The sequence below is a fragment of the Leucoraja erinacea genome, chromosome 25 (assembly GCF_028641065.1).
Source record: "Leucoraja erinacea ecotype New England chromosome 25, Leri_hhj_1, whole genome shotgun sequence".
Taxonomy (NCBI): domain Eukaryota; kingdom Metazoa; phylum Chordata; class Chondrichthyes; order Rajiformes; family Rajidae; genus Leucoraja; species Leucoraja erinaceus.
Genome location: NC_073401.1, coordinates 22821924 through 22847388, shown reverse-complemented (window position 1 = coordinate 22847388; position 25465 = coordinate 22821924). Strand labels below are relative to the sequence as shown.

The 25465-nt window shown below is 43.3% G+C and overlaps 1 protein-coding gene across 2 annotated transcripts in view; it reads right to left on the bottom strand.

Moving 5' to 3' along the window:
• septin5a (septin 5a) overlaps positions 1 to 23772 on the bottom strand; it is a 69361-nt gene extending 45589 nt beyond the window's left edge. The window contains exons 1-3 of one of the 2 annotated variants that reach the window (XM_055655187.1): positions 23644 to 23772; positions 23412 to 23422; positions 3630 to 3719 (exon numbers count right to left, since the gene is read on the bottom strand). In XM_055655187.1, coding sequence (XP_055511162.1) covers positions 3630 to 3719; positions 23412 to 23422; positions 23644 to 23686 — 144 coding nt within the window. In that variant the 5' untranslated portion in view covers positions 23687 to 23772. Of the gene's footprint in view, positions 1 to 3629; positions 3720 to 23411; positions 23586 to 23643 lie in introns of those variants that run through there. The other variant, XM_055655189.1, reaches the window with a different exon arrangement.
• Between the last annotated feature and the right edge of the window lie 1693 nt (positions 23773 to 25465).

Here is a 25465-nt window from a genome sequence, read left to right as displayed (position 1 = left end):
GTGTAGGTTTGGGCTACCCAGTGGTGCAGGTAAGAGAGCTCTTGCTCCATAACATCAGAGCCACAGGTTCAGCCCTGACCCTGGATGTTACTTGTGTATGTTTGCAAGTTCTGCCAGTAACCATCTGGATGTTCCTATCTTCGACTACATCGCTAAGGTGTGTGGCTTGGCAGATTAATTGGTCAGGCCCTTTGGCCCAACTTGCTCAAGCCAACCAACATCACCCATCTACACTAGTCCCACCTGCCCACACTTAGCCCATGTCCCTCTAAACCTATCTACATTTCTAGTGTCCAGGTGAGAGGTAGAAGTCACCAACCAACCTTAGCCATAACCTGCTCCTAGTAAGGGAGTGTTGCCAGTGTCGGGAACATTGACACCATCTATCCATTTAGCTAAAATACAGGAAGCCATTCAGCCCATCGAGTCAATGCCGATTCACAGAGCAATCCCATTCCCCCATTCTTTATCCCTGCAACCATTTTTTCCCACATACATATCAATTCCATGTAGGGGGCAATTTATAGTGGCCAATTTACAAAATCAAGCTGCGCATCTTTGGGACACAAGAGGTAACTAGGGGAAACCTACATGGTCACAGGGAGAGCATACAAGATCCACACAGTTATCACCTGTGGTCAGGTTCTAACCCGGGCCAGTGGTGCTGTGAAATATAATAGGAGTTCTCCTTATCATACCAATGTGTCAACCCCTTTGAGGCCGGCAGTGAATGAGTAGCTCAGGAGCTAAATGCCAGAGGAAAATGCCAGAGGAAACACCCACTGTAGATAGGTAGAATGCCAGAGGAAACACCCACTGTAGATAGGTAGAACTATATTCTGCCAGTTTTGAGTGTTTGAACGGCCTACAGTCCGTTCAGAGGCAGACCAGTCAGTCGCACAATGTAAGCAGAGGGTCCCTTTAACTAGCAAGAAAAAACGCAAATGCACAATGTGCTTATTGTTCAACGAGTGCTCTGTGCCAGTCATGTTGTTGAGCTTTGTGCTTCAATTTATGTTAGCAGCGGCATAAATGAACGTTGCTTGAATAATCGCATCTTTGATTATGTGTCAGACACTGGGGAAAGGCCAGCACACCAACGTCAATCCTGCGCACAGAATCAAGTTCAATTTTGCAACGGATGCAATTTCAGTATAACGAGTAACTCTACCAAAATCAACTAGGATATATGTTATGCCTAACAAGAAAGTACAACACAGTCCAATTTCCTGGATTATATTTCAAACCCAGAGCAATAAGCACCTTGAATGACGCAGATTGTTCAAGTTCAAGTGAGTTTATTGTCATGTGTCCCTTATTACATTTCTTGAGTATATGACCCTGGGATGTCAGGACTTTCATATGATAAGACTCTTGACTCCCTAGAATCTAGTAGATTGAAATTTATAGACATAAAAATTCTGGAAACTGAAAAAGTAGGGGAACCCGTGCTCGTCCACCCTGCGTAGTTAAGAAATTCCCCCAAAGGAACGTGGCGTCATTTCCATCACTGGTATAGGATGACATTGTATATGGGTGGTGCCAAATGCTGGTGCAGCCTCATGCTGTGTTTAAAAAAAAAAATCTCTCCCTGCAGAAATTTGCATAGGAAACTGTGTGGGGAAGTGCTGTTTTCCATCACTGGTGCAAAGGGGGAGGTATTCATGGGTCTTGCAGTCTTGAAAGTGGGGTTGGAGGCGATGCTGTCTTGAAATGGGGGGAGGCAATGCTGTGGTGGGTGATCTTGACCCTCACTGGGCATATTATTCACTGGTGTGGGAGAGCTCAGTGTGAGGTGAACATTTTTGAAAAATCACCTTTCTATTTTAGATTTCCAGTGTTGGCATTGATATAGTTAGCTCACATTTCTAACATTTTTAGCTCTTTCCTTTCTTCTCATTCATCTCTCGCTATTTTCAGCTCCTACAGTTGTGACCAACTAGTCTCAGTCACCACCAAAGATCATCCACCACGATCATTTGCATCATTCACATTTGCATATTCCACCCTATTACTGACAGTGCCCTTGTTCTCTCCATCCCTCCCCCTTCTCTACAATACAAAACATATTTGATTTCCAACTTTTCCTCATTCTGATGGAGGGTCATTGACCTAAAATGTTAACTAATTTCCTCCCTCCGCAGATGCTACCTTATTAACTGGGTACTTCCCCCATTATCTGATTTTATTTCAGTTTCCCAGAACTTGCACAATAGTGTTGTCCGTAAAAAATTACATATTTCATATTTACTTATTACATTGAGTATATGCCGGCGTTTGAACAAAATCACCTTCCCACTCATTTTAGGGAACAAAAGCTAATATAGCTGCTGCCTCCTAGCTCCAGAGCAATGGGTTCAATTTCCACCTTGCTGCTGCCTGTGTGGATTTTCACCCATCCATCAACTCAATTTGTTATCATATTTAAAAATTCAATCCAATAATTTCCCGCACTCCACCCAACACACACCACCTGGCCTCTCACTTCAACCTCCTATTCCACTCCAAATTAACTGTGATTCCATCCGTTGCCACCACCTGGATAAGGGCAAGTTCAAGTTCAAGTGAGTTTATTGTCATGTGTCCCTGACAATGAAATTCTTGCTTTGCTTCAGCACACAGAACATAGTAGGCATTTACTACAAAACAGATCAATGTGTCCATATACTATAATATAAATATATACACACATGAATAAATAAAATGATAAAGTGCAAGTAACAGATAATGAGTTATTAATAATCAGAGTTTTGTCCTAACCAGGTTTAATAGCCTGATGGCTGTGGGGAAGTAGATATTCCTCAACCTGGTTGTTGCAGTCTTCAGGCTCCTGTACCTTCTACCTGAAGGTAGCAGGGAGATGAGTGTGTGGCCAGGATGGTGTGGTCTCTGATGATACTGCCAGCCTTTTTGAGGCGGCGACTGCGATAAATCCCCTCGATGGAAGGAAGGTCAGAGCCGATGATTCACTTCCACAGCTGAGAACACCCAGCTTCAAACCTTCCTGCTCACATGGAATATCATGTTAACTCAAAGGGGCCACGTGTAAATATTTCCCCCCCCAAATATTCCTTGCCCCATTCTCTCCCCACGACAGTTAAATGGAAGATTCCCAGAGCAGATCACAGATTATATTGTGAAAGTGCTACAACTAAGAAATGATGGGACAGGGGTGGAGATGGCACTGAGTGCAAACCCTGGAAAAATCTCTGAGCCCAACACATTCCTTCATTGTAAACACACAAATGACAATCATGAAGCAGACATTATGCAACTTGAACTAATTATTCCAAGCAACACATCAGATAGATTCCATTGACGTTAGTGAAAATGCCCCAAAGCCACTCCCAAGAACCAAACCAGAGAAATGTAGAAATTGTAACAGGGAAAATATATGCAGCTTAAATTAATTGTTTCAGCTACGTTAGTAAAAAGAATCCAAAGCAAGTACCCCTGACGTACAACCTTCTCCACACCCCGCCTAGCATTTGAAACAGGTTTGTCAGCAGCTTTGACGAGTCACCTGCTGTTTTCACCATGCAGTTTGTGTAAAATATTCTATCTTTAGACATTGACTTCTCTGCAAAAGCCTGTATCACACTTTGCTCTTTACGTGTCCCAAGCCTCACCCATGTTGCATTGCTGCAGGCCAGATTCCTCCTCGTTTCGCTGTTGGGTGTATCATTCCGTTCGGTAGCCGGGAAATTGCCTGTCTTTACCTGTGTGTATATAATTCTTGAGTCAGACAGCAATCCAGATGAAGTTGTCACAAGCATTTTGGACAGTGCTGAGAAGACCCTTCATAGTACATTACCCCTAGCCTTCTGTTAATATAACGGCGCTGCCTCGTTGTCTTGTCCTGCATACAATCACAGGGACTTTTAGCCTAAACACCAAGATTAACACCAGGATAAGGGCAAGCCTTTGGTTCACCTCAATGGCTAAGGGCACCCAGCTTTAAACCTTCTGACCCACATACAATATCATGTTAACTCATGTAAACATGAGGCTTGTGTAAACATTTCCCCCAAATTTTCCTAGCCCCATTCTCTCCCCATGATTAATAGAACTCTTTACCTTTGCACTGACATAAACATCAAAAGTGGAGATCTAAGTCAAATTTGGCCTGGTAACATCTATTGAAATTACAAGAAGAGAATTAACAGCTAAGGATTCAGCAATCCAGCTCAACCACTCTATTCTACTCTCCACCCACAAAACCACACAATCCTCTTACATTGAGTTTGAAGTCTATTCCCCTTTAAATTCTTCTCTGCTAATCTGCAAAATAAGAGGCCATAGTTCTACATTTGAATCCCCACTCTAACACTCTTTCCTGATTTTTTTGTGTTTCTTCCCTATTTAATTTCCGACTGTAAATCTGTGTCTATTCTATCGAAGTCCTTCACAATTTAAAGACCTCAATTGTATCACTCTTTTCTTCCTTCTTTTCAAGAGAAAAGAAACCTACCTACTCTTGATAGTAACAACTCACATTTATTGTAAATCTTTCTTGCACCCTGTCCAGTGCCTCTCTAGATCATTGTTTAGAAACATCACAACCAGAATAGCACACTGCAATCCAAACGTGGTCCAACCAAAGTTTAAGCGTTTTAATTCTGTTTCACTGTTGGAAATGTCGTTGGTTTGCTTTGGTTTGCATCTGATTCACCAATTACATAATTACTAACCATAGGTTGCTGTTTCATTTACTGCTGCCTCACAGAAACTCAAGGCATTCAAAGATGTTGCACAATGACACAGTTTAAAGGACGGTCCCAAGTCCCAACCAACAAAGCAGTCAGCTTTTGCAAGTTTGAGGAAGCAGCAGAGAAGTATGTGTCATCCACTCTGGTGCATGTAACAACAAACAGAGTGGTGTTTGAGGGGACCATTGTGGCACACTGGTACAAGCACTGTCTCACAGTATCAGAAACCCTGCTGTGGTCTCTGTCTGAAGAAGGGTCTCAACCCGAAACGTCACCCATTCCTTCTCTCCAGAGATGCTGCCCGTCCCGCTGAGTTACTCCAGCTTTTTGTGTCTAGCCAGTTGCCATTCCTAAACATCAATGAAGTTGATTAAGTTTCTCTCAATGACCTCATGTGATTGCCCCAAGTACCCTGGGTCCTCACCCATTTCAAAGATGCTGGAGTTGGTTGGTCAATAGGTCAGAGTAAATTACCCCCTAAAGTGTATGTGAATAATAGAATCTGGGGATATTTGACAAGATTGTGTAGATAATTTAAAAAATAATAATATTAATGTGGGAGTATTGTAAATTGGTGAATGATGATCAGTGTGGACTTGTTCAACTTGAGGGCCTTTATATGTGTTGCGTCTCTCTCCCTATGACTCAGCAGAGAGAGTTTGGGTGGTTCTAGGCACAAAATGCTGGAGTAACTCAGCAGGTCAGGCAGCATCTCTGGAGAAAAGGAATAGGTGATGTTTCGGGTAGATATCCTTCATCAGACTAAGAGTAGAGTTAATATCACCAACAATTTGAGTGTAGACTTTAGATTTTAGAGATACAGCACAGAAGCAGGCCCTTTGACCTACTGAGTCTGTGCCGACTAGTGAACACCCCATATACTAGCACTACCCTACAAACAAGGGATGATTTACAATTACCAAAGCATTGTTTTTACCAGAACCCTTCTCCAAGCTGAAAGTAGAGGGGAGGTGAACGTATCCATTTTGTACAAGTGTGTGCACACTTCCAACAATTTCTATTCAGGTATTGCCTTTAATGGAGTGAAATATTCCATTGCACCTTTAGCAGCTATTCTCTCTTGAATGTTTACATGTGTGCAGTGGAGAGCACATTGACTGGGAGCATCATGGCCTGGTTCGGCAACTTGAATGCCCATGAACAAAGAAGATTACAAAAAGTGATGGACGCTGCCCAGTCCATCACGGCTACTGGTCTCCCTAACATTGAAGGGATCTACAGAAGGCGCTGCCTCAAAAGGTCAACCAGCATCATTAAAGACCCAAACCACCATGACCATGTTCTCATTTCCCTCCTGTCGTTGGGAAGAAGGTATAGGAGACTGAAAACTGTGACATCCAGGTTCTGGAGCAATCTTAGGAAAGACATTCTTGCCATAGAGGGAGTATAGGGAAGGTTCACCAGACTGATTCCTGGGATGTCAGGGCTTTCATATGAAGAAAGACTGGATAGACTCGGCTTGTACTCGCTTGAATTTAGAAGATTGAGGGGTGATCTTATAGAAACTTACAAAATTCTTAAGGGGTTGGACAGGCTAGATGCAGGAAGATTATTCTCGATGTTGGGGAAGTCCAGAACTAGGGGGTCACAGTTTAAGGATAAGGGGAAATCTTTTAGGAACAAGAGATGAGAAAATCATTTTTTACACAGAGAATGGTGAATCTGTGGAATTCTCTGCCACAGAAGGTAGTTGAGGCCAGTTCATTGGCTGTATTTAAGAGGGAGTTAGATGTGGCCCTTGTGGCTAAAGGGATCAGGGGGTATGGAGAGAAGGCAGGGATGGGATACCGAGTTGGATGATCAGCCATGATCATATCGCATGGCGGTGCAGGCTCGAAGGGCCGAATGGCTTACTCCTGCACCTATTTTCAATGTTTCTATGTTTCTTCCCAACAACCAATGGACTACTGAATACTACAGACACCCACTAAACCTCAAACTGCAAACTGTCTTGGTTGCTCTCAGGACCTGAGGCTTTTTTGGTTTGCACTATTATTGGAGTGTATTTTTATTTATTGAACTTTGTTTTTGTTTGTTTTATGATGTTATCTATTAATTACTGTGTTTACAGATCTGTTAGCTTTATACTACTGCAAGCAATGATTTCATTGTTCTATTTCCGTACATCGGACAAACACACTGTTTAAGAAGGAACTGCAGATGCTGGAAAATCGAAGGTACACAATAATGCTGGAGAAACTCAGCGGGTGCAGCAGCATCTATGGAGCCGAAACGTTGCCCATCTCCTTCGCTCCATAGATGCTGCTGCACCCGCTGAGTTTCTCCAGCATTTTTGACAAACACACTTATCTCTTTACGCTCTCACGACACAAACAGACACTGTCAAAGCAGCACCTCGGAGAATAGCATCCTTCAGAAACATGCATGTTCCACTGCACACATCATACACTAGGAGTGTACGTTCTTTATACAGAGTATAGGCTGGGAATGTATATCTTCTGCTGGACACATGGCATCCATTGGGAGTGTATACATTCTCCACTCTACACATGGGAGGTACGCATCAAACAACACATTTGCAACCAACCAGGTATGTCTGGAAGTGTGAACAAGTAGAGTAAGAAAACAACTCCCACAAAATGCAAAGTAGAAATTCCAGATAATCCTGTTTATCACGCTGAATGAAAGAAAAACATGAGTCATTTTCTTTACGTAGTATCTTTAAAACAAGGTATTGCTTCCGGGTGATGTGCAATTGTGTAGTCAGCAAAAGTTTCTATATTTGTATACATCCTTATGACATGCACATTTTCATTTTGGCTCTGCGGGTTTCATGGAAAATAGAAAAGAGGTGCAGGAGGAGGCCATTCGGCCCTTCGAGCCTTCCACATCCCAGCCTACACTGGTTGGTTGGAAGCTTATGTGTAGGAAGGTACTGCAGATGCTGGTTTACACCAAAGATAGACATGCAGCATCGCTGGAGAAAAGGAATATGTGACGTTTCTGGTCAAAGAGGGGCCTCGACCCAAAACGTCACCCATTCCTTTTCTCCAGAGATGCTGCCTGATCCGCATTTTGTGTTTATCTCAGGTTGTTATGTTAATTGGCGACTGCAAATCCCCTCCAATAGTGCAGCTGGGTGGGAAAATGGGGGTGAGGGATGGTTGAAATCTGAAATTAAATTGCTGCAGTCGAGATGATGCAACTGAGGCACCCGTCAGGACCATCAGCTTGTACTCGCTAGAATTTAGAAGATTGAGGGGGGATCTTATAGAAACTTACAAAATTCTTAAGGGGTTGGACAGGCTAGATGCAGGAAGATTGTTCCCGATGTTGGGGAAGTCCAGAACAAGGGGTCACAGTTTAAGGAAAGGGGGGAAATCTTTTAGGACCGACATGAGGAAAACATATTTCACACAGAGAGTGGTGAATCTCTGGAATTCTCTGCCACAGAATGTAGTTGAGGCCAGTTCGTTAGTTATATTTAAGATGGAGTTAGATGTGGCCCTTGTGGCTAAAGGGATCAGGGGGTATGGAGAGAAGGCAGGGATGGGATACTGAGTTGGATAATCAGCCATGATCATATTGAATGGTGGTGCAGGCTCGAAGGGCCGAATGGCCTACTCCTGCACCTATTTTCTATGTTTCTATGTTGTTATGTTAAATGGCGACTGCAAATCCCCTCCAATAGTGCAGCTGAGTGGGGAAATGGGGGTGAGGGATGGTTGAAATTTGATGGCGAATAAAATTAATTTGCTGCAGTCGAGATGATGCAACTGAGGCGCCCGTCGGCACCATCTAAGAGCGGTGCAGAATACGCCTCGGTAAGTGCAAGCCGCCCCGCCCTGTCCAATGTGACCCGGGCTACAGGAGCTGTCAATGGGACGCTGTGTCCTGCAGCATCCAGCTGCAACCATTTCACTTGTTCCTGGCACAATTTCATCTGCCTACATTGCAGAGTGGTGTCAGTCGAAGACATCAGACCACACGGGCCACTCGGTTTGTTCCATCTGCGAGAGGCTGGGCTTTCGCAGTCAGGGGTGAAACAAACCTCCGCTGTGCATCCACGGGGAGGTTTCCCTGCGGGTTCTGACAGACTCCGCCCGGCAGCACGGCGCTGCAAATGCAACCCCGACATGTACTGATTTAAACCACTGATGTTTGTTTGCACAGACTGAAGCTCGGCAGCTGCGGGACTTCCAAAAAAGACCGCTCACGTTGTGTCTAACAATGATCTCCGAATCCAGTGGGAATTGTTCGGCATCGAACTGTGACATTGGCGGAGAGAACACACGGGGAAAGCGCCGCGTTATGTTTACGAGGGGATTCAGCAAGACAAGGAACAAACAAAGCCAGGATGTGGCAAAACCAAGCAGGCAGCTCCCACTGCCCTTCCCCCCCAACTCCCTCACGCCCTTTTCCCCTCTGCCACTGTCATTTTATCATTTGATTTCTCCCTGAATTTGCAGCTCTCCCCGTTTCCACCTTCCTTCAAACCTGTTTATTTTTTTCTTGAAAGGTAACCAACCTAAAATATTTTTATTTTTCCCTGCTGAACAATTACAGTAAATTCTTGTTTTCCATAGAGTCATAGAGTGATGCAGTGTGGAAACAGACCTTTCAGCCCAACTCGTCCACACCAGCCAATAATGTCCCAGCTACACTAGTCCCACTTGCCTGCGCTTGGTCCCTCCAAACCTGTCCTATCCATGTACCTGTCTCTAACTGTTTCTTAAACGACGGGATAGTCCCAGCCTCAACTACCTTCTCCGGCAGCTTGTTCCATACACCCACCACCCTTTATGTGAAAAGGTTACCCCTCGGATTCCTATGAAATCTTTTCCCCTTCACCGTGAACCTATGTCCTCTGGTCCTCGATTCCCCTACTCTGGGGAAAAGGCCAGATCTATTCCTCTCATGATTTTGTATAAGATCTCCCCTCATCCTCCTGCGCTCCCTGGAATAGAGACCCAGCCTACTCAACCTCTCCCTATAGCTCACGTTCTCACGGCCTGGTAACACCCTCGTAAATCCTTTCTGAACCCTTTCTAGATTGACAATATCTTTCCTACAACATGGTGCCCAGAACTGAACACAATATTCTGAAAGCGGTCTCACCAACGTCTTATACAAATGCAACAACACCTCCCAACTTCTATACTCAATACTTTGACTGATGATGGCCGAAATGCCAAAAGCCTTTTCTACTTTATCTACCTGTGACTCGACCTTCAAGGAACCATGCACCTGTACTCCTGGATCTCACTGCTCTACAACACTACCCAGAGGCCTACCATTTACTGTGTAGGTCCTTCCCTTGTTCGATGTCCCAAAATGCAATACCTCACTCTTTTCTGTATTAAATTCCATCAACCATTCCTCCTCCCACCTGACCAATCGATCCAGATCCTGCTGCAATCTTTCACAACCATCTTCACTATCTGCAAAGCCACTAAATTTTGTATCATCAGCTAATCTTGCCCTGTATGTTCTCATCCAAATCAATTGATGTTTTCAGATTGCCAGCATCCATAATATTTTGCTTTCCCCTAAGATTATGCATGCATTATCTCTCATCCCGAGCAGGATTCAGATTCTTTCTCCTGTACCACAGCCAGTGAATAAAATGCTGCCTACTATACCCAGTTAACTTAGAAATATTCAAAAGGTTCCAGAGGGTTTCCTAAACTAGGTAAAATATAGGCAGTGTAATAACTCATGAGCCTTGATTAAACCCGATTCATATTAACATGGACATTATAATTATCTGTAGTGTAGAACAATATAATCTAGACCACCCCAAATCCAACTGCAGGATGAGCTTTTTCAGAGACAGCTACTTCCCCACTGTTATTAGACTACTGAAGGTCCTCTCATAAGGATTCAGTCCCAATATGCCAACCTACTTCATTGCAGCTCTTGCATTTCTTTTAGCTTCACTTTCTCTGTAACTGTAAGGCTGTATTCCTCACTTAGGCATTTTTCTCTTTGCAGTGGCAATTGTACATGTATGACTTGATTGTACTCATGTTTAGTATGATTTAAGGAGATAGGATGCAAATACCAACTGCCTCTCTGGTGGCTTCAGTTGTGGCTGTGGTTCTGTTCAATGCCTACATCCGAAGAAGCCTCGCGATATGAATCTGATCACTAAATGGTCATTACCATGTGTGAACATTAAATTAAAATGGGTGGCACAATTATGCAGCTGATAAAGCTGCTGTTTTATAGCTCCAGACATGGATTCAGTCCTGATGTCTAGTGCTGCCTGTGTGGAGTTTGCATGTTCTTTCCATGACTGGATGGGATCACTCACATCCAAGTAGGTTAATTGGCATGTGGTGTGTAGGTGAGTGGAAGAATGAGGTGTTGATGAGAAAAAGGGTAGAACAACATCTGATTTATGTAGGATTAGTGGGCGCTTGGTGGGCCGAAGGGCCTGTTCCTTTGTATGACTGACTCTTTGAGAATGTGATAAATCTATATTTCCCTGTCAGCCCCATTCTCTCGCCTTCTCCCCAGACCTCTCTTCTCCTCCGGACCTTCTCCAAAGCCAGCACATCTGTCTTCAGATATGGGCCCCAAAGCTACTCACAATATTCCAAACATGGCCCCACCAGCTCTTGATAAAGCCTCAACATTACATCCTTGCTTTAAATTCCAGTGCTCTTGAAATAAATGCTAACATTGCAGTTTTCTCTCTTACTACTGATTCAATCTGTAAATTAACCATTTGGGAATCCTGCGTCAGCACCCCCATGTCCCTTTGCACATCCGATTTCTGAATTCTCCACCCATTTAAAAAGTAGTCTACGCCTTTATTCCTTCTACCAAAGTGGACGACTGCACACTTTGCTGTACTGGATTCCATTTGCCACTTCTTTGCCCACTCTCCCAACCCATCCAAGTCCTTCTGCAGCCTCCCTGCTTTCTCAACACGACCTGCCCCTTCACCTATCTTCGTATCAACCATAAACTTGGCCACAAGGCCGTCAATTCCCTCATGCAGATCGTTAACATATATTGTGAAAAGAAGCCGACCGAACACCAATTCCTGTGGAACACCGCTAGCCGCCAAACAGAAAAAGCCCCTTGTACTCCCACACTTTGCCTTCTGCCTATTAGCAAATCTTCTATCCATCCTAGAACCTTCCCTCTACCATCGGCTCTCCTATCTTGTTTAGAAGCCTCATGTGTGGCACTTCATCAAAGGCCTTCTGAAAATCCAAATCAACAATATCCACCGATTCTCTTTTGGCCATCCTGCTTGTCATAAAACTCCAACAGATTTGTCAGGCAAGATCTGCCCTTAACAAAACCGTGCTGACGGGCCTATTTTATCATGCACTTCCAAGTATGCTGAAACCTCGTCCTTAATAATGGACTATAATTAAGGCCTATAATTTATTTTCTTTTGCCTCACTCCCTTCTTAAACATTAGTGACTTTCCAGTCCTCTGGAACCATTCCTGTTTTAGTGTGACACAGGCACTTAAAAAAACACCAAAAATTAGCTACTATCTGAGGGCCTGAATACCAATAAATCATATGAGGGGGTTACAGAATATTAGGAGGGAAATAAATTTAATGCTGAAACTATTAGAGAAGTCTCTGTGGTGTTATTTTCTGGACTGCTTGCCAAATCTCAATAAATAGGTGAAATGTTGGCATAACAAAACATACTGATGAAGTTGGTGTTGCTAAGCAACCTGGCAGATCTACAGAGTCGGGTCTCAGCAATGAGATTGCATTCAGGGATGCCCAGCAACTCCAACAAATGCCGTCCCAATGCTCAGTACATCAATATCACATTAATGCTACCATGCAACTTGACCTCAAGAGTTGTTGATATGGGACACAGAACAGAAAAGGTAAACGTACAGAGTCTCTTGCCCGGAGTAGGGGAATTGAGAACCAGAGGACATAAGTTTAAGTTGAGGTGGGAAAGATTTAAAACAAATTTCAAACAAACGGTGGTGGGTGTATGGAACAAGCTGCCGGAGGAGAACAGGTACTATAGCAATATTCAAGAAACATTTGGACAGGTACACAGATAGGACAGGTTTAGAGAGACATGGGCCAAACACAGGCAGGTGGGACTATTTTTGATGGTCGGTTTAGGCGTTGGGCCAAAGGGCTGTTTCCATGCTCTGTGACTCTATAAGCTCACAGGGACAGGCCATTCAGCCCACAATGTCTCTGCCAAGCATGATGCCAAGACCAACTCCTATCAGTCTGCACAGAATCCACAATCCTCCATCCTTGCATATCCATGTGCCCACCCAAAGGCCTCCTAGATGTCATTATTGTATTTAGCTCCACCGCCCTCCCTGGCAATGCATTCCAGGCATCAGTCACCCACCGCATAAAAACTTGCACCACACTTTAAAACTTCACCCGTCACCTTTAAACTATGCTCTCTAGTATTTGATATTTCCATCTGGGTAAAAAGGTTCAGACTGACTGCCGCTCTGCTCTTCTGTTCTCCATTATAATCAGATATGCAGATTATCAGCAGTTCATCTTCAATGACTGGGCCAAATTACATGTGTCATTCTTATGTTCCAATCATCGCCTTTTACTCTACCATCCTCACAATAACTTCTGTTCTTTCACAAAATCTTGCCACTTCTTTTTCTAATCTGCACAAAATGCTCATCATAACTGGACTCCTCGCCAGATAATTCCACCGGACCCACAGTTTCTAACAGAAGAGGAAATTGGCAGGAGACAAGGCAAAATAAGCAGAATAATTACAGAGAGACTTTGATAATCCAGTTCCAATCATTCGGAAGTCCTGATGTGGCTCACTCCTTAATCTGGAATGTGAACAGAGGCTTGAGAGTGCAAGTGGGTGGGTGTCCAGAATGCAGCCAGAGTCTGGACTATGTGTCGGACGTTCATCTGGAGTTGAAACTGGGGACCAGAACACCAGGGATGAGGAATGTGGGTCAATTTGTGGCTGGAATTGCAGTCTCAAATGCTTGCACATTTCCCACTCCCTTGAAACTGACCAGATTTACTGGGTAATAAATTATACTATGCTGTAATAAATTTAAAAGTGAAATAAAAGACTGTTTGGCTATGAAAGGAATAGCATCCCAAATCCCGGTAAATCTGCTGGTGCTGCACTACTAATGATCTGAGGGTGCGGATTATTAGAATTTTATTGCTCTCACTTGCCCAATGTTCAATGTCAGGAACAACATGGAAAATCATATCTAATATTTTCACACAATAGTAGAAATAGTAGACTTTTCCCAAAAGGATGACTCTGCTGGATTACAGAGCATTCAAGGCAGATTACAACAGAGTTGTGTTACAACAGGGAATCAAATTATATAGAACATTGGATTTGGTTGATCAATTGAGTGGTCGAGTGGTCTTCTGTTCCAAATGTTAATTTGTAACTCCAATTTTAGTTTAGTTTAGTTTAGAGATGCAGCATGGAAACATGCCCTTCGGCCCACCAAGTCAGCACCGACCAGCGATTCCTGCACATTAACACTATCCAACACACACTAGGGGCAATTTACATTTTATACCAAGCCAATTAACCGGCAAACCTGTACGTCTTTGTAGTGTAGGAGGAAATCGAAGATCTCGGAGAAAACCCACGCGATCACGGGGAGAGCGTACAAACTCCATACAGATGGCAGCCATAGTCGGGATCGAACCCGGTCTCTGGTGCTGTAAGGCAGCAACTCTACCCGCTGCACCACTATGCCACCTTCTCATTCTGATAGCCCCCCTTTGACACCACATTTGATCATATATATTGTGATAAACCAATTGTTCTTCCTTTGGAATGGCAGAATCTGGGGGGTGTCCACAGGATCAAAATATCCAGGAGGTTTCAAAATTTGGCGTGTCCAGGGGGTATATCACTTTTGAAAGTAAGCAAAATCCACCCAGTTTATCCAGCAAATAACAAATCATACCAATTTGAAGGATTGCATTTTTCGTCCTGATATATGCTGGTTTCAGCTGCGGCAGCAGGAAGCGTGATAACACAACATTCCTCAATTAAAGAATAAAAAACATGGCAAGACTCCCACTGAAAATAACCGGCCAACTTATGATAATATTGCTTAAGGATAGGGTTGGTTGGCTAAAAAGACCATCACTGCTGAATTGCCCCCAAGTTACTACCCAGAAGGTTAAAACAAATGTCTAACGGATGTACCATTTTTTTCTTTATCAGTTTTTAAACTCGACCTGAAACCGACTCAATAAATCCGGTCTTGAACGTTTACCTGCAAATCAACTGGAAGGAATGCTCTTCAGAAGTTTAATTACACGAGTGTAAAAACTGAGCTCTAAGTTTGGAATTATTCCCATTGTTCTAAGAGTTAGTTTCCACTATTCCATAAGAGATAGTTAATGGAAAATTAATGGGTGGGCTATCCATTTTGGCTGAGGATGTAATTTGCCATTGAAAAGCTTGTACTCTCAGTAGTAAATTTCAAATAGACATCAACATACTATTTTTGGAGCAGCCGGCTAATATCAAGGCATGCTGGCATTTACTGTTTTTCTTTGTCTCAGATCTTGTCAAATTTTAAACAACATCTTCTTAGAAAGGCCTGCAATGACTCAATTTCCATTTCCCTCTTCTGATAAGTAATCCTCTATCTCATTTAAACAGTAAATTGAATTCAGTCCCAATCCCTTTCAACCAAACATAATTTAAGCATCCTTCATTTTAGCAACATAGCTCATATCTGATTAACGTCTCGGAGAGAAAAAATATCACAAATCAAAATGGGTAACCTGGGAGGAAATGGGTGGCTACAAATATTTGTCACATGACTGAACAACAATAACACCAAAAAAAGCATTGCTCAGATAATGATTGGCAGTAAAATACGTTCAGCAGTTGAAGTCATACTACTCCAATCTACATGAACACACCAGTGTGGCTTGGGCTACTCCACTGACAATAGGACAATTGAGCTGCAATGTACGTATACAAATGGGCAGCAGCCGAACTAATCATGGAGTCATACAGCATAGAAATAGACCCTTCAGCCCACCAATTCATTGCTAATCCCATTCAATTTTTCCCTACATTCCCATCCAATCATCACAAATTCTATCATTCACCCGGGGCAATTGATAGCATCCAACTAACTGATCAAATCACATGTCTTTGGGAGGTGGAAGAAAACCAAAGCACCCGCAAGAGACCCACATGGTCACAGGGGGATTGTGCAAACGCTACACTGATGATAGCAATGGTCAGGAATCAATCTAGGTCATGGGTGGTCTAAAGTAGCACCTTGACCAGGTGTGTCACAGTGCCAACAGCGTGGTAATACCTCAGTGATGAATGACCATGTGTGGTTAACATTAATAATGACAGCTGGTCAAAATTTATGCAGACATCTGTTCATCTCAAAGGTTTAGCACCGATTTCTGCTTCCCATCTTTCCTTCCAGACACTTGGCCTCCTACCCACCTCCTGATCCAGAGTGCAATCCCAGTATATTTTGTCTGTCAGTTGAAGAGATAGTGCCTGTGGCTAAAATGGGATACTGACTTTAGGTTGAATTGAGATTGAAGTCACTGTTTTGACTTGATGTGAGATCTTTAAGTTTGCTTCATTTTTTTCATTCTCTTTAAACAGCACTGGTGAGCTACCCTCCCCAGAAACGGTGATATTTCTTTAAGGAGCTTCATTTGGTCCATTCTGCTGAGACTACCATTATTAATGACACTTTGCTCACAGTTTGTGACTGGTCAATCCTTTAATACCCAAAAGTTGATGTAAGGGGGTGAGCTCCCCTAAATATTTTTGCTTTGATTTTCAGTTTTATAAATCAAATGAACATATTTGTGTTTTTATAGTACTTCTGTCCATTTGATTTATGGAAAGTTCAGATTCAGTGGTCACCCACAATTATTTTTTTTCCATTCCCACTTTTTAATAGAAAATATTTGATAAATAGATGAAAAGTTATATTTTATAATTTACAAACTTATCTCCAAAGTTGTTGTAAATTTTTAGTAAATTATTCCATTCTTCTTTATTATACCTTTTTATTTTTTTTAATTTCTCTTTATTATTTTCTATCTATATAAAAAAAATACTAGAAGCAGAGTTAATATCAATTGATAATATTAGTAATGTAGGAATGATATACATGAAATGCTTTTAATATGATATGTACCTGCCTCTAATAAAAAGATTATTAAAAAATATATATATATATATATATTTGATATGGCCTGTTGGTATTAGCATTGCAGATTCCCCCTTGACCACCACCACTTGTTCATGTCCATTATTTGGTGACTTTTGAACCCTAGAATATGACGTCTTCCAGTCATTTCATAGATCATAGAAAATCTATGGCCTTGACATGCCCTGATTTTGCCCCTGAAGTTGTTTTTTTTTAAAGGCTTGTTCTGTTATTTCAAACTGTTTTGAAAGTTTAATGGCATTGCTTCTTTCAGGGGATGCACTTGACATGTTCTGTTACAATCGCCCTCTCCCAGATCTCCAAATGATTTATAATCAGATATATTTTCCTGGTTCTCTCTGTTGCTGGCTTAATACTTGTCACACCCCTCCAAGTTCAGTCAGCACACGAGACGCATCCTTTGCTCCCTCAACTTTATTCCTACCTAACAGCAGTCCATCCAACTTCACTTTGATGCCATTGTTAACTAATTGCATTGATAGTTATCGAGTCTGAAGCAGTGTTCAGCATCTCCTTCATCCTTTCCACCAAAAAAAATCGTTCCTTTCAAAAATGTAAATGATGCTAGATCCACCAAAATGAATTCCCTCTGTCCAGGGTCATCCATTTAACTACCTCCAATCAGATTTCATTCTTCCAGCAAACCTTAGCAAATCCTTAATGGCATTATACATGACCATGGGAGCCCTTTTTGCACTAAGGGACACAAAAATGCTGGAGAAACTCAGCGGGTGCAGCAGCATCTACGGAGCGAAGGAGATAGGCAACGTTTCGGGCCGAAACGTTGCCTATCTCCTTCGCTCCATAGATGCTGCTGCACCCGCTGAGTTTCTCCAGCATTTTTGTGTACCTTCGATTTTCCAGCATCTGCAGTTCCTTCTTAAACCCTTTTTGCACTTCCTGAATTACCTGATATTTTTGAGATAGCTAACCACTTAATCTCTGATGCATATCCATGCCAACCAAGTGGGTTTTAATCACCCAATCAACTTAATGACCTGTCCCAGGCAGTTAAGGTTCACACCACTGAAAATAGTTGTATTGGTTTGATTCAAACTACCTTAATGTAATGTTAAGGAACAGCTGGGAACACTGGATAGATTCAAGCCTATGCAACCCAATGGTTGCAGTTGTGTTCCAGGGCAAGATGTACCTCTAGCAAAGTTACAACACTGGAAATATGAAATATTGCCCAGGCATGTTCAGCCCCACAATATTCTGCCCCGTCCATCCAATGCTAATCATGAGCAATGTGACAGTAGATGTCACCAACATTGCAATCTATTTCACCTGCATCACTCAGTGCTGGTCCTCATTACAGCCTTAATCTACTCGTGCAAAAAAGAGTAGCATTTCACTAAGTAAGGCCATGGGAAAATTAAAATTACAACCCCTCTCCCATCATAGGTGAGGCCCTCACTCGTGTCTCCTCGATACCCTGCAGCTCTGCCCTTGCTCCCCCTCCCCCTAATCCGGAGTCCCTCTAGTCGTTTCCTTCCACCCCATCAGCCATCGCATACAACACATAATACTCTGAAATTTCTGCCACCTCCACTGGGATCCCACCACTAGCCACATTTTCCCATCTCCACCCCTTTCCACCTTCTGCAGAAACCATTCCCTCCACACCTCTATGGTTAACTCATCCCTTCCCAAGCAAACTACCCCCTCCCCAGGTGCCTTCCCCTGCAACCGCAGAAGATACAACACCTGTTGCTGTACCTCCTCCCTCGACTCTGTCCAGGGACCCCGATAGTCCTTTCCGATTATGCAGAGGTTCACTTGCACCTCCTCCAACTACATCTACTGTATCCGTTGTTTAAGATGTGGACTCTTATACACCGCGATACCAAACGCAGACTGGCGATCGTTTCGCGGAACACCTTCGCTCAGCCTGGGTGAACCAACCTGATCTCCCTTTTGATGGACACTTTAATTCTCCTTCCCAATCCTGCGGGAGACCTTCCTGGCCTCGGTCTCCTCCATTGTCAGAGTGAGGCTAAACGTAAATTGGAAGAACAGCATCTCATAATTCGCTTGGGCAGCTTACAGCCCAGTGGTATGAGTATTGATTTCACTCAATTCAGGTAGCCAAGGCATTCCCTCTCTCTCTCTCTATCCCTCCCCCTCCCAAGTCGCACTAGTCTCATTTTTACCCTACAAACAGCTCGCATTGACCAGTTTCCTTTATCATCATAACTGTTTTGCATCTTTCATTCATTGTTCTTTATCTTTTCACATCCATATCTCTCGTTTCCCTTACCCCTAACCAGCCTGAAGAAGGGTCTCGACCCGAAATGTCACCCATTCCCTCTCTCCAGAGATGATGCCAGTCCCACTGAGTTACTCCAGCTTTTTGTGTCTATCTTCAGATTAAACCAGCATCTACAGTTCCTTCTTACACAATTCAGCATGCTGGCTGCAAGATCATGGATTATCTTGCGAGTGACTTGCCTTCTGATTCTCCAATGCTACTGAGAGCACTGCACCTATTTTGAAAATCTTGCATGGATGCATTCGTCATCATCCAGAACATGCGAATGATCCAACATCCTAAATATTTCCTTCTTGGATCACCTGGTGCATAAATGTTCAAACCTTCTCTGACATCTAAACCAACCTGCAACCTTTACAGCCTTTAGCAGCAGATGCAAAGGTACACAAATACTTGGAGTTCTCCCCAATTCATGCATCTTCCTGGCTTGGGAATGTATTACCATTCTGTTAATGTCAATATTGTGAAATTTCCTATCCAACTGAACTGTGACAGTGCCTTTGCCATAGTGGCTGCAGTGGCTTATGAAGTGCACATGAATAGTTTTATAAGGACAATGGAATTAAGGATCGGTGTTAAAAGCTGACTCTGTACTTGAAGCATCCTGTGAAGGAATAAATACATTTCTATGCAACTGACTTCCACCCACAATTCACAAAGCTCCTACATTGTCTCCCTACTTCCAACAAATCTTGTCGCAGTAACTGGGGTTTCCTTTTTCTTGAATCTATAAACGCTGCATTTATTGTCTCTGTTCCACTAGTCCATCTTGCTAACTGTGTCCTCAAGAACATCTATTATATTTACCAGACAAGCACATGCAATATATTATGTCAGTGCTGGAAAGGCTACGGTGGGTCAATGGTTAAGCTATTTATTGCAGAAGATCCCGCCTTTGACCTTCTCCAGTCACCAATGTGCTGTTCCATTTAAGATCTGTTCAATGCTGACTCTCTAGGAAACTGATCCTGAGAACCTACCAATGGTAATGCCATTGAATATCACAGGAAAGAGATCCAGCTCACTTGCCTGAAATGTGTTGCGATTGTAATTTGCCACCATTGCAGAAGCCTGGAAGAATTCATGAAAGAAAGTCATATTGGACAAATGAAGTACGATTGTATAGGGAACATAATGGGAAAGTGTAGTATACCTGTAATTTGAGAATGCATTTGCAATATAAAGCCAGAGTCCATTGGTTTATGAGTGACATTCCAGCATGGACAATGGGTTGGTCAGAGCAAGAAAACATATTGCAATAATTACTGGGTCTTCTTCCAATAGCAGTTTGGGGTTGGCCAAAGGAATCAGCACTGACCCTCGATTATTCACAGTTTCATAAATGACTCAAATGAAATACCAGAATGTAAATGTATGCTGATGATATGAAACTGGATGGGAAAGTTAGCTTCAAGAAGGGCACAGTCTCATCACAGATAATGACTAGTTAATGATGGGGTCAAGATGATGGCAGATGGGGGGGGGGGGGGGGGGGATGTTAAATTGTGCATTCAGTTAGGACAAATGGGAATGCTGTATTCTTAAATATTGTTGTCTTCATATTCTTTGTTTCTGTCCTGGTTGATGGCTGAACCACCCGGTTTTGATATCATCCCCAAATTGAGTTTTAATTCCAGTTTAATTTTTTAATGAAAATTGTGAATATTTGAAGGGTTTTTTAAATCATTTTCGTTCCAGGAGCTCACCTTTCGTCAATTTAAAAAGCAGATCTTCTAATTTCTGTTTTGAGAATAAGTACCTATTCATGCTGCTGCGTCTTCAATGTCCTCATGTTTTTATTGATCTATTATGTGATTTTTTTCCATAGGCTGTTTGGAAATTCAGGTATATTAAATCTATTGCATTAATTTCTGGATTCCATTCAAAGATTAAATCTATTTAAGTTATTTTTTAAATATTTTTTGGTAATGTTTCATTGTTTTTCACAAGACAGAGGTGTGCTATCATGGTATTTTGCATCAACATCTAGAGACCAGAGCCATTGATCTCGAGACTTGATCAATTCCTATGATACCTGCTGAGGAATTTAAATTCAAGTATTAAATGAATCAGATTATCCCTAAATGACAGATAGACACAAAATACTGGAGTAACTCTGCAGGACAGGCAGCATCTCTGGAGAGAAGAAATGGGTGACGTTTCGGGCCGCGACCCTTCTTCAGACTGAAGAAGAGTCTCGACCCGAAAAGTCACCCATTTATTTTCTCCAGAGATGCTGCTGGTCCCACTGAGTTACTCCATCATTTTGTGTCTATCTTCAACCAGCATCTGCAGTTCTTTCCCATTCTTAAATCACATTTGGTTCTCAGAAGGCCTTCATGTTGGGGAGATCTGCCATCCTTCTCCAGTTTGGCCTATTTGCCCTTCCAGATTCCAAGCAAACTGTGTCCAAAATAGTAGGCACGTTACTCGGTAGAGGGGCAATTTGGTATGGGCGATAAAATGTTAGCCTGGTCAGCAAAATCCATATCCCATGATTAAATAAATAAAACATTAATCTGACGGCTCAGTGGTTCACCAGATTGTTCTTCAACATAGACATACTGCTGTCCACCTTCCAAGTAACCATTCACTCTCACTCCATCCCTTCCCCTTCCTAGTTGGCCTGCTAATTCCACTGTCCGTATCCATTTGTTCTTACCTGCTCCACAGCCAACAATAGACCATTGTGGACTTGTTGGCCATTGGTGCCGGCTCTGGTTTGTTTTTTACCTTTTCACACCTTTAGTTCCCCTCCCCTGTCCCCCAGTCTAAAGAGGGTTCTCGACCCGAAACATCACCTATTCCTTTTCTCCAGAGCTGCTGCCTGACCCGCTGAGTTACTCCAGATTATGTCTGCCTTCTGACGTCCTTGCCTAACAATTTTTTTAAACTATGTATTACATTGTCTATCCTGATTCCTTCTGAGATTCTTTTAAAACATGTATTATCAATTTTACTGGATCAGGATTTGTACCTTGTATGAGTTCATTCAATACGCCTTTCTGTGTATTTATACTTGTTATATAATTTCTCATCTTTCTCTTTATAATTTCTAATCTTGTCACCCGAAGTCTTATTCAAACAATTCCCTCTTTCTCTTTAATATTCATACCCAAATAATAGTCACAGAGTCATTTATCACAGAAACATGTCCTTTGGCCCACCATATCCAACCCAACCCAGTATACTAATCCCAATTTCACCAGAAATTGGTCCATAGCCTTCCATGTGTGGCAACTCAAGTGCTATTCTAGATACTTCTTAAAGGGTGTGAGTGTGCCTGCCTCCAAAAAACATGCAGTGCATCCCTTCCCATTTAGTGATTATGTTTGCTTATCAGGTTTTCCATGGCAGAAATGGCACCACGCTAAATCAACATATAAAATGTTCAAATATCACCACTCCAACCTTCTCATCACCACCACAAATCCCATGGGAAATGTGGGTAAACCATAAACACCTTACTATGTCTTGTTGCAAATCTGGATTACCAATCACAAATATTTAAATGGTAACCTCAAATGTGTTGGAAACTGGTATAACGAGATACATTGTGCCTGTAGGCGAACACTGGGGGCGGAGTAAGAGCGAGTGTGCACGACATAGGCCCCGAAGAACAAATACTCCCTGGTGTTTGGATGAGTGATTTCAAGCCAAATCCCTGTATGCACTAACCCTCTATGCTGTTATAGTAGGCACATTCGCACATCAACATCCCTCTCATTGGGGAATGCAAGGTTATTCAGAGCGAACTACCTCAAACTGCGGCCAAATTAGGGGATTTCACAGCCAGACAGCGACCCCGCGGAATGACAGAGGTGGCTTTACCCTGTGATGGTTTCCCACTGGATTCCTGCATACGGAACTCATCCCGTCCATTCCCCAGGCCTCATTCTTGACCGCAATCAGCTGCTGCTGGCCGCAAGTAGCTTGGCCTCATTTGCTTTGCAAATCTCTACACAACGATGTTTATATGGGCTTGAGGGGGGGGAAGAGACACATGGGATGTGAATGTGGTACAGAGCGATGCCGGGTGAGAGTGAGAAACAGACCCGAAACAGGGATGCCGAGATCGCCGTGAAAATTAAAATTCCATAACGGGAAAGCAAATACAATGTGAAAATTGCCCGTGAGGTTCCACCCTATTTGCATGTCGCTTTACACGGAGAATGGCCGGAGATTTCAGCCGGCTCGATTATATTAAGGAAAGAAAAACAGGATACAGTCTGGAACTCACCTCCTTCTCCTCTGGATGCCGCAGGAGCAGCGAGCGCATCGGGGGAAGCGGCGGCGGTCGTTGAAATACGGCAGGTTCAGTATCCCAGCGACGCCCATCGGCAGCGGGCAGAGAAAGGAGAGGCAGTGAATGGAAAGGTTCATTCAGTAACACAAGAGACCTCTGGCAAGTGCTAATCGGGTTCGGGTTGTATGTGGGGGGTTTTTTTTTCGCGGAGATCAATGCAACTTACCCGATTTCAGCATTCGGCTTTTAAATCTGACGTTGCTGACCATTGTGGCCGATTTAAATCCCTCCGACAGCGGGGAACGCGGAGCCTGATTCACCGAGAGAGCCAGGGTTGCACTGACACCGTGAAACTGGTACCCAACGCAAGCAAGTGGGCCAATGGCACGCAAGCAAGGGGACGCTCCGGACCAATTGCGTCCGGGAATCAGACGGGGAGCCAATCCGATGCATGCAGGTACATGATACCTGGCTCACGATACGTTCCCTCGTTCAGCCAATCGTTAGTGCCGGCCCCCAACTGCCAGCCAATCGTTGGTGCCGGCCCCCAACTGCCAGCCAATCGGCGGGCCCGCAAATGGCTAGGAGCAGAACCAATCAGGTGCAAGGGATGGGTGGTCCAATGGGAGACGGAGAGTGGGCACGGCCAGCCAATCAGGCGAGAGTTCAGTCTGGGGAATTAAAAAGGGATACACAACAAGGGGGGATTAACAACAATAAAAACACAAACCTGATCTAGAGATAGCGAGAATATCGAGAATATCAGCGCAACACTCAACGTTTTGGGATCTATGACAGGAATTAGGCCGTGAAGAAAGACGGATGGGCCGGGAGTTAAAGCGGGAGACGGGCTGGCGGGCGGTCGGGCCAGGTGCCGGTCCCACACATCGCCCGATATCCCTCTGCACTGATCGCAGTGTCGAACAGCAATGGCGCGACCGGCTCTGGGCAGCGGGAGGAAGGGGACGGCAATGCATTTCATGTTTATCCTTCTGTTCAAATAGCTTGAGTGGCTATTCAAATAGCTTACACCCTTTTACGTCAAAAATGAGAAAGCTCCCGGCTGAGCCCCAGAAATGTCTAATCAGACACTCACAATAAGGGAAGGTACACAAAAATGCTGGAGAAACTCAGCGGGTGCAGCAGCATCTATGGAGCGAAGGAAATAGGCAACGTTTCGTCCCGAAACGTTGCCTATTTCCTTCGCTCCATAGATGCTGCTGCACCCGCTGAGTTTCTCCAGCATTTTTGTGTACCTTCGATTTTCCAGCATCTGCAGTTCCTTCTTGAACACTCAAAATAAGGGAAGCTGTCGTTGGTCACAGTGAGGAAAACACCACACAACGTACTGCATACACCCGGCTGAGGATCACACAGTGAAAACTGAAGGCGTTTGCTCAATGTCTCAGACCTATTTCAAACTGGTTTCTTTTATGTCCCAATTTATGTTTGACTATTGGCCATTTGAAATAACCTTAGATTTTTACTCTCTCCTTTTTTAAAATGTGACCTGTGTGAACGTAGATAGAATTGAATTCTATCTCTTGAGTAAATTGTCAATCCTGAAGTGGTCTTTCCCTTAAAATAAGTTAATGGCTTCCTTATTTTATGTTCTTAATCTTTTTGTTTTCTCCCCACTTGTTAAAACAAACCATAACAGTCTCCAGATGATTCACTTCCCTTATCCAGTGATGTCACGTCTCGCTTTCATCATCGCATGAAGGTCAGCGATATGAAATTAGCTGAATCAAAGCACAAGAAAGTGCATAACATATAACAAGAAATGAGTGTGTGGAAACTGCAACCACGTGGAAAGGTGGAAGCAAAGAGAGAGATGCAACCAGTCAGTAAGCTCTCTTCTGTACAACTGTAGAAGTTCCTTTTATGCTAGTTTCGAGATGGGCAACACCACCCCAGGTCTGCCGACTATCGACAATACCACCAGCGGGCTGGCTAACGAAGCGGAAGGGAGGAATGTGCACACATTCTCGCTGTCCGAGCACGATGTGAGGAGGGCTCTGACACGGGTGAATACGAGGAAAGCTGCA